The sequence below is a fragment of the Jatropha curcas genome, chromosome 1 (assembly GCF_041381405.1).
Source record: "Jatropha curcas cultivar XTBG-Jc1 chromosome 1, XTBG_Jcur_1.0, whole genome shotgun sequence".
NCBI classification, from domain to species: Eukaryota; Viridiplantae; Streptophyta; class Magnoliopsida; order Malpighiales; family Euphorbiaceae; genus Jatropha; species Jatropha curcas.
Window position 1 is genome coordinate 7845680 of NC_143151.1, and position 10607 is coordinate 7856286.

General features: G+C 30.3%; 1 protein-coding gene across 1 annotated transcript; it reads right to left on the reverse strand.

Moving 5' to 3' along the window:
* Nucleotides 1-1066: 1066 nt before the first annotated feature.
* Nucleotides 1067-4366, reverse strand: LOC105629792 (fatty acyl-CoA reductase 3). The gene is made up of 10 exons (XM_089717246.1): nucleotides 4229-4366; nucleotides 4020-4123; nucleotides 3650-3852; nucleotides 3411-3511; nucleotides 3132-3324; nucleotides 2885-3046; nucleotides 2437-2518; nucleotides 2065-2331; nucleotides 1848-1975; nucleotides 1067-1247 (listed from the first exon to the last, which is right to left on the reverse strand). Exons 1-10 carry the CDS (start codon nucleotides 4305-4307, stop codon nucleotides 1088-1090), a joined length of 1479 nt encoding a protein of 492 aa, XP_089573372.1. The 5' UTR covers nucleotides 4308-4366; the 3' UTR covers nucleotides 1067-1087.
* Between the last annotated feature and the right edge of the window lie 6241 nt (nucleotides 4367-10607).

A 10607-nucleotide genomic window follows, 5' to 3' on the forward strand; every position in this document is an offset into this window, starting at 1 on the left:
ATTTCATTCTAACTTGCGCAAGGATTTCTTAATCAATACTAATAGAGAACAATTAGAACATTTTCCTTGATTTATCTAGGGTGATGAATTCTCTCTTAATTACACAAGTATCTCCATACAATTCCTACTATGTCCAATAAATCATTACTTATTATTCATTAGTGAATAATGTGAACGAAGGATCAAAACATAGTCATCCCCATACGAGATAGCTTAATAATTTAAAGTCAAAGAATTATTTCCACAACCATCACTTGAGTATTCTATAGACAAATGTAACTTTTCATATGGAATTCTCATGCAGGTAAATTCAGTGGACTTGTTTAAATAATAAGCATCTACATATTAGTTCTAGATATCACATATATTTCAGCTTATGAGAACGACTGCTTCTTTAAGGAAAGAACATAATATGCATCTGTCTTAACAACTCTAATCATCGTCTAATAATGAGGAGAACATTGATCAGAAATATTTAGAGACCATTGCTTTAATGCAAAAAAAAAAAAAAAAAAAAAAAAAAATCATAATTATAACCACATTATAACTTACTTTGCAAAGCAGTATTGTCTCGTAGAGTTTATCTTTTATCAAAATTCAATCAATAGAATATAAAAAATAAATAAATAATTTTTATTAATAATAAAATATTTATTATTTGAAATATTATATCCAAAATATAACTAATCAAATTAGGTATAGCGTATATAACTAACAAATTTATTAAAAAGTAATCCAAAAATATAAAAAACAACTGATCCTAATTAAAAACGAGCAATCGTTTCTTGGACAAGGGAAGGCTTGTCTATCAATGCCAATAACAAGAGGAATATGCGCGGTAATTCAAATTAAACACGACAATATATATATATATATTTTCTATTTGAATGTAGTTTTAGAAATACAATTGAGGATAAAAACTGTAGAACATGTCATAATAAAATCCAAACACAACTAATTTCTAGTATAAAAGACTTAAAATACACTATATATACTATATATATATATATATATATATATATATATATAGAATATTACTGTATTGTTAGTTGGTCTTTCCAACAACTTCAATTAATGCCGGATGGTATCATTTCATCACATATTTGACAAGACCAGGAATATGAACATTCATCATGTACTTTTCCCAATCAATTGTTGTTGGATCAAAATTAAATCCATTTGCTTCGGTCGCCATCGTCTGATCTCTCGCTGCTATTCTCAACTTCTCTGAGTTGGTATCATCAAAGCTATAAAATTAAATAAATTAGGAACAATTAATTATATATATTCATTCCATTATAATTAATTAAGATTATAAAAAACGGTTTAATGAATTTTTTTATGTGTCAAGAAAAAGTCTTTAAGGAAAAAAATTCTGGAACTTTAGTTTTTTTTTTTTTTATGAAACTTTATTATAAATTTCTTAAATTTGGATAATTTTATGAAATTACTTTTTAATTTTTATAATTATTTCATTAATACAAATCCAGTAAAATGAAGTCTAAAATTTTATTGATTTCACTCAATCAAAATGAATAATAATAATAATAATAATAATAATAATAATAATAATAAACTATACGAAACTAATTTTTATAATAAACTAATTTTTAGCTCAAATTGATACCTAATTTTTCATTAACAATACGAAACCATAACTATAAGAAATATAATAATTAAATTTTATGATAAGCGCAAAAACACTTATAATTAAAATCTTTTTTTTTTCATAATTTAGGAATATGAAAAAACAACAATATAAGTGAAATAAAGTCAATATAAAAATTAAATTTATGATAAATGTAAATAACTCTAAAAAACAATAATATGTAATAAAGTGTACGTACATGCCCTGGAAGAATACGTAAGGTTTATAAAGGTCCACCAGTCGCATTACTAAGTTTATCTTCCGATTCAGAGAAGCATACGTGTCCTCATATTTCTTGAACACCATAGTATTTGCCAATTTCAACGCCTATAAATGAATTATATTTTATAAAACTATAAATTATAAGACAAAAGACATGTACATATGGAAACGGATATTAGGTAATTAAGTTGCACCTGCAGTGGGAGTTGGAAACGGATAGCCATGTACATACGGAAGCGGGCCATGGAGCTTAAAATGGTGCCTCTTTGAATTTTGACTGGTGATCCATCTTTACTAATCCATGGATTTGCAGAGAAATAATGGAAAGTAAAATCATGAATATTTGATAATTTCACTGGATTTCTCAGTGAAGATCCTAAATGATAAATTATTTCTGAAGATTGCTTTGCACGCGCCGCCATTGCTACAATAATACCATTTACCACCATGTCACCTGGTATCTGCATTTGCATTTTTTTTTTTTTGGAAAAATCAGAATTAAAAAATTAAAATTAGGTAAGATAAATTAAGTTAGGAAGGAGACAAAAGAAATTAATTAGGCTCACCACGTCAAGAGTTGATTGAGGATCTGAAATAAAGCATGTTACTTTTCCTTTCGCGTACCCCGCAATTACACTATCAATAGTTCTGTGGTTCAAACGCATTTATTACATATCTTCTATACATATAAAATGGGCACAGCTTAACTCATTCTTCAAAAAGCTAACTCAAGAGAACGATTGTCCAAATTTTATATTTTGCATAGCATCTTATCACTAATCAAGGTAGGATAACACACTCTTTCACACCCACGCATGAACGTTTGGAGTATGAAGTTTGCAAGCAAACATACCTCGAAGTAAGGGATGCTCTGATACTATATCATAAAAATAAACGAAGACTAACTCACTCTTTAAAAATTAACTCAAGAGAATGAGAATTATCCGAGTCTTATATTTTAAATAATGAATTTATAACCAACAAGATAACAGTATGTAATATACACATACATACCTTACACCTTCGATCCAACCAGGAAATGGTTCCTTATAAGTACTTGTTATCATGGTAGGACGTATAATAAGTAGAGGCATATTTTTTTTGAAATGCATTAGAAGCATTTCTCCTATTGCCTTTGTAAATACGTATGTGTTTGGCCATCCAAATGCCCTTGCCCTATTCATTCATAAATGGTTCTTAACAACATAAAAATAAAAGTTAATTAAACTCTGTAATTCAAGTTCAAGTATTTCGACCTTACCTTTCAATGCCAAAATCCTTCATGAATGCTGTAATTTCCTTCTCAGAAGCATTTTCTGATATGAGTTCATTTAGTTTTTCTTCCAAAAGTTTCTTTTCCATTTCAATGTCTATTTCACTTGTCCCCTTCTTGGGTCTACCCATTGTAAATGGCTTCTCTAGTATAATTCCACTATCTTCTCCACATACATAAGCTGAGGAACAAAAGAAAAAAAAAAAACATTTATATATAGTAATTAAGAGAAGAAAAAAAAAATCAAGATTAAAGATTTGGACTCACCGGTCGAGACATGGACAAGCATCTTAGCTTTAAGGCATTTCTTAGCAAAGTTCAAAACATGTAGAGCTCCCAATGTATTTATGCCTAGTGCAATATCATACCTTCATATTCCAGATAAGAGGAGAAGATGAAGAGGAAGAAAGAATTAGTTCCATGTATAAAAAAAATTTTATTTAGAATAATAATGAAAACAAAACTTTTGAAAAATAAGAAGATAACTTTATTTAGTAATTGATTACCTTTCATCAAAGTTGGTCGTGGCAGCAAAATTAATCACTAAATCAATTTCTTTAAACATCTCATCCCTTAAGTAGGAGTCTTTGACTCCTAAATCTTCACAAGAGATGTCTCCAGCAACAGGAATTAACTTCTCTGATACAAAGGAATTTAGGTTTGCACCGTATTTCTCCCTTAGAACTTTGAATAAATCCTTCCCTAACACCTTAATATCAATAACGTATATATCAGTAAAATTATACTTTCATAAAAAAATATTATTAATGATAAATTAGAATGTCTCAGTTCTCCAACCGTCATTTTCTAACAGTAGATGCATTATAAAGATTAGAGCATTCATAAAAAAAGAAATCGATATAACATAATATAAACCTCGTCATGAAAACGTTCATTAGCTGAGTTAGCATCAGAAGCTCTTAGAAGAAGATAAAACTTCTTAACTTTTGGTTGAACTCTTAATATCTTCTCCACAAAAACTACATCAATAAAAATAAATTATTGTTAAAAACATAAATAAATAAAGATTATATATATATACTTTTTGCTAGAGGGAGAGAGAGAGAGAGAGTAAATGTATATACTTTTTGCTAGGTAACCAGTTGCACCGGTAACCAAAATGGTCTTGTTCTCAATGAACTCAAGTACACTTCCTAACTCCATTAGCTACAGAAAATTGAATCTCTATCTAATATCCCTTCGTGTATATTTTGAAATGAGAGTACCGTTTCCCATATATATAATAATCAGACTGCGCAAATGACAAGTACTAAAGATGTAAATATCATAGGCCGTGACTGCTCACCAACCACTTCTTATGGTCTCTCAGAATAATATAATATTTAAAAAGAAATAAATATTATTGCTACTATATGGGAAAAATGAATGTCACTATATTTATTAATTTAGAATTCTTCCTAACGTGCATATCTATTATTGGCTAAAATGTAACCTACAGAGCTAACACATAATTATACCCAAAAAGAGTCGGTTGGTGAAATCTAAAATTGTACTAGCCAACGGTAATTCGACTGTTGGGTTACTTACCCCATTTTTATTGTTTTTAAACAAAAATGATAATATCTAATCTTTTTATAAAAATTAAAAAAATAATTAAAATATATTGACTATTTAAAATAATTAAAATATAATGTTTAAATTGCTCTTATTAAAATTAAAAGCTCTTCATTTAATTTTACTACAAAACACTTAATATATATAAGTAAAATTGGTAAAAATAATTAATATACTTTCAAAATTCTAAATAAAAACTAAAAAAAAAAAAAGATAAAATGTCTATTTATTAATCTTAAAGTGAAAGAAGCATGTCTTGTTGAAATTTATGGCCATAAATTAGTCTATATATTAATGAGCCAGCATTCTTGTGCAACCCATCCCACACCATTTCAAATTCAAAGATACTAAAACATAATTCTTAATCTAAATGATGCCTATAAATGAGGGAGTACTTTCGTAAAAGGTGGACTTTTCCGCTCCAAAATTATTGGACAACAGTTTTTTAAGTAATTTTTAAAATTTGATATTTTTTATAGTATTCGATAATATAGGATTTTGAACAATTTTTAAAAGTTAAAATAATATTTATAAAAAGTTAATACATTTCAAATTAGCTTTTAATATTTTATAAAAGCTACTTAAACGGTTCAATACTATTAAAACAACTAATAACAGTCAAAATAATTAATTTTAACTAACAGATTCTAAATACTTTACTTCAGTGCTTTACTCTTCGGTGAATTAATTCAGTATAAGTAAATTTTAGCTCTAATTTTAATGGTAAAATTGCTTTAAATGGATATTTACTCATATTTCTGAAAATCAAAGTCTTAATCTCATTTAAAAAAAAAAAAAAAAAAAGAAGAAGAAAGCAAAAACCGACCATCTGAACGTACCTCGGTAGTATAAATGCTTAAATGATGTTTGAATTTTCAACTACCACCGAGAAGCATTAATTTAGGGAGAAGATTGATGGCAGACACATAATTGATCACCTAAGAATGGCTACCCGTTAACCGATGTTGGTCACCAAATAGCTATAGTCATTGGATAACAATAAAATTAATGCTGAAAATAGTATATTTTTTAAATTTAACTCAAGTCATTGTCTCTATTATTTATACTCCCCGTTTCAAAAATATATACTTTTTTTAAAATAAATATTAAGAAATAAAAATTATTATGGTTAGTGGAAAATTTTATTAGTATAAACTTTTTCTTTTTTCATGTTCCTTTTTTATGTTTGTTTGAAAATATTTGTAATTAGCGTATCACCATCTAGGCATGGCCACCGGTTCGGTTTTAACCGGAACCGAACCGAAACCGAACCGTACTGTAGACGGACCGAAACCGGACCGAAACCGGCGGTTTAAAATTTTGAACCGAAACCGGCGGTTCAAGGGCCGGTTAAGGTTCATGTGAATGTTAAAAAATGAACCTGAACCGGCCCGAAACCGGCGGTTAACCGGCGGTTTCGGTCCGGTTCGAACCAGATTCACAAATAAAATTATTTGATGTAATAATACTTAATTTATAAAAAGTAGTGAAAAAAACATCATCATTAAACTTTTTATAAAACATCATCATTTATAAAAAAACATCGTCATTGAACCTTTTATAAAATATTATCATTTATGAAAAAATATCTTCACTAGCCGTTGAACCTTTTGTTTTACACAATTTTTTTCAAGGTTCAAACGGCTAGCAGGTGTCATTGTCAATAACATTTAATTTTTTTAGTTTTGGTAAATAAATTTTATTTATTTATTATAATTTACTAAATTATTCAAAAATATAATTGTTTTTTTTCTGTTATAAGGGACAATTTGGAAAACTACATAAATGAAAAATATGTATAAATATGATGAGTTGATTATTTTTTTTCACAACCAATTATATCCTATCTCTCCTCTTCTTAATATTGCTTTATTTTCATAAATCCAATTCTAAATTCCATTAATTTCATATTCCATTTATTCATTTTTTTCCATAATTCCATTTAAAATTATGGCACACAATTCACAAAGCTCCAAGGGAAAGCGAGTTGCTCAAAGCATAGAATAAATTGATTCAAACGATCCATTGATTGATTTTTCACCACAAGAAGCAATGTTTCCTAATATTTCAATAGGTAAACGGTAAACCACCAAAATCAGATATGTTTAAGAAGCACTTTGCAAAAATTGTTCAAGATAATAGAGAAATCAATGCGGTTCGATGTAATTATTGTAAAAAAGAATATGCGATGATGATGATTCCGACTCTCAATAATGTGGAAATGTAAGAGTGTGTTGACGATTGGACTAGAACGGCGTTGAGAACTCAAGACCAGCAAAATTCAAGCGATGATGATGATTCCGACTCATTAACGGGGACTAGTGGCGCCGATGACTAAAATTAATTGTAATAATTGGGAGGTTATTTTCCAATGAAATAAAAAAAAAAGAACTACGTGAGCTTTGATTTTCTATAATTTTCAAGAGGATACGTAGGCAATTAAATTAAAATTTTTCAATCTTAATTTAATTCAAGCCCAAAATAAAAAAAAATTATAATTTTCTATATTATTGAGTTAGCAAAATTTGTAAATTTAATGTAATAATATTTCTAAGTTAATAGAAGTTTTTGTTTTAAAATTTTATAATAATTTATTTAGTTAATAAAATTTAAACATTTTAAAACTATTATTTATTCATGAATTCGAAATCAAAATTTTATTATTTTTTTTAAATTTGTGTAATGTTGGAACCGAATCGGAACCGTAATTTGAACCGTCGGTTCGCCGGAACCGTGCTGAACCGTGCCGGAACCGGAACCGGAGGTTCAAGGGTCGGTTCCGGTTCAAAATTTTAAACATCTCGAACCGGCGGTTCAATGAACCGAAACCGGCGGTTCATTGAACCGGCCATGCCTATCACCATCAATTACACCATCACTGTCACCACCACCATTCAATAAACTATGACTATGTTGTGGGGTTAAAAATTTTTTATGCTTTAAAATTTATTTGTTAGTATAACCTTTATATTATACATATCTTAAATAATACATGAGCAATTATTATATTGAAATAATAAAAATCATATTGATAATATGTAATGAGAAATATATATTGAAATTAATCGGAGTGCCTTATAGATTATTTAATAATCTATATGTGGCCTATGTAATTAAAGGGCTGGTTCTATTTAAGGTGTCCCAAGATGATGGTTATTGGGCTTAATAGATAAGGACCAGTTAGGGTTTTAATACTCTTCCTCTGCCTTATAAAAGATAAAGGAATGAACAGCTTAGGGTTAAAGAAATAAAAGAGAGAGTGTGATAGCTACCTCAAATACGTACGGTGATAGATTGTTTGAGAGAGCGTGAAAAGAAACTCCCGTAACTGTTGATAATTCTCCGACCATTAATAAAAAACTTACGGACAAAAGGTCAGAGCGAAGAAACACAGATTTGCTGTTACGGTGAAAATCGAATTGCCGCAACGAGGTAATCCATAACATAGATCTGCTGTTATGGATCAAGGGATGCTTCCGCTTATTGTATATTCCTATCGAACAAATTCTATGAATAATAGATCTAGGCTATATATTAAAGTTGTTTTAACATGTGATATCAGAGCTTGTACCTGTTCTAGATTTGTTTGATAGTGTTTTGTTTGGCTTAATTAATGAAAAATAATTTCATATTGTGAAGTTGATTAATTTGGTATAAACGAAGCCAAAATTATAGAAATTGAAAACTGTTTGTTTTCTTTATGCTTTATAAATTATTTTGCTATTATTTATAAAGAAAGGTTACGACATCTTATTGTGTTATATCATTAAAAGTTTTGAGATCTTAATTCAATCTCATAAAAGTTTTGCATAAATCAATTTAGAACAAGGTTAGTGTCCTCACATCGATGCATCATTAAAGAGAGGTTATAGAGACACGATTCAAAAGAAGAACCGAACACAGAAAAATCATCCATAAATATTTCAATGAATTTTTCAATCATGTCAGAAAAAATGGACATCATACACCTCTAAAACGTTGCAGGAGCATTGCACAACCCAAAAGGCATTCTCCTGTACGCGAAAGTACCGTAAGGACAATTGAAAGTGGTTTTCTCTTGATCCTCCGGAGCAATAGGTATCTGGAAATACCTTGAATAACCATCTAGAAAACAATAGTAAGGATAGCCTGCAAGTCTTTCAAGCATTTGATCAATAAAAAGTTAGGGGGAAATGATCCTTGCGTGTTGCTTTGTTCAATTTCCTGTAATCAATACACACACGCCAACCTGTGACAGTTCTAGTTTGGAATTCACTCATTATTTTCGTTGGAAATGACTGTCATACCTCCTTTCTTTGGGACCACTTGGACATGACTTACCCAACTACTATCTGAAATTGAATAAATGATGCCTGCATCTAATAGTTTTATGATCTCTGCTTTGAACACTTCCGTCATGTTTGGGTTCAATCTTCTTTGATGCTCAATTGAAGGTTTGTAGTCTTCCTCCATCAGGATCTTGTGCATACATATACTTGGACTTATCCCCTGCAATTCAGAAATTGACCATCCTAAAGCTTTCCTATGTTTCCGTAGAACTGCAACAGCCTTTCCTCTTGATCAAGTGTTAAGTGAGAAGAAATAATAACAGGAAAAGAACCATTGTTGCATAAGAATGCATGCTTCAAATGAGATGGAAGCTGTTTTAGTTCTTGCTTTGGTGGTTCACTTGCTTTTTCATTTATGATGCTTAGACTAATGTTATTATCATCTTTAACATGTAGTTTGTTCTTATACATTCATCAATAACATCAATCCTAAAACAATCATCATAGTCCATAGGAAGTTTACATGATTTCAAAAAATCAAAGACAACCTCCTCTTGACCTACCCTCAAAGTTAATTTTCCTTCGTGCACATCAATCAACGCTCTTGCAGTTGCGAGAAAGGGTCTTCCAAGGATTAAGGATCCTTCCCTACCTTCATCAATGTCAAGAATCACAAAATCGACAGGAAAAATAAAATTTCCTATTTTGACAAGTACGTCTTCTACAATCCCTTTCGAATATTTGATTGAACGATCCGCCCATTGTAGAGACATCCTAGTTGTTTTTAGCTCTCCCATCCCTAGCATCTTAAAAGCTTCATAAGACATAAGATTAATGCTATCTCCTAAATCTGCTAAAGCTTTTTCAAAATTAAGATTGCCAATATTACAAGGGATAGAAAAACTTCTTGGATCATTTAGTTTAGGAGGCAATTTATTCTGAATAATTGCACTGCACTCCTCTGTCAGCATTACCATTCCTTGATCATCGATCTTTCTTTTCTTGCTCAGAATTTCTTTCAAGAATTTTGCATGACTGGGCATCTGACCAAGAGCTTCAGCAAAAGGTATGTTAATTTGAAGCATTTTGAAGACGTCAAGAAATTTGAGGAAACTCTTATCGTCTTGCGTTTTCTTCAATCTTTGTGGAAAGAGGACAGGTGGAACATAAGGTTTCAGTTCTTCTTTCTCTTCTAGATCAATGATGGGAATCTTTCTCTGCTCTTCTTTCTCTCTCTCAATCCTGGGCGTATCTTCCAACTGTTTGCCACTCCTTAAGGTGATGGATTGTGTGAACCCCTCCCCCGGAAATATACGCATATGGTGCATATGACTAAGGGCAGAAATGCACGTGAATGTGTGAGTCGCCACCTTGTTTAATTATTTTAGGGTAACCTAGGAAAAAACCCTAAGTTGACTCCAATTTTAATTAGCCTAGTTACTAGATTAATTATCCCAATGTTTAAGGCACAATCTACGAACCCGAGGTGGATCCCGAGACTATGTCATGCTGATGAACTAACCAATGAATGAATGCTTTGCAAGGTAATTGGACCAATGAAATGTTTAAGTGATTTCGACTTGCCGCTCGGGGTTAAATCCCGAACGTGCCTACGTACTTC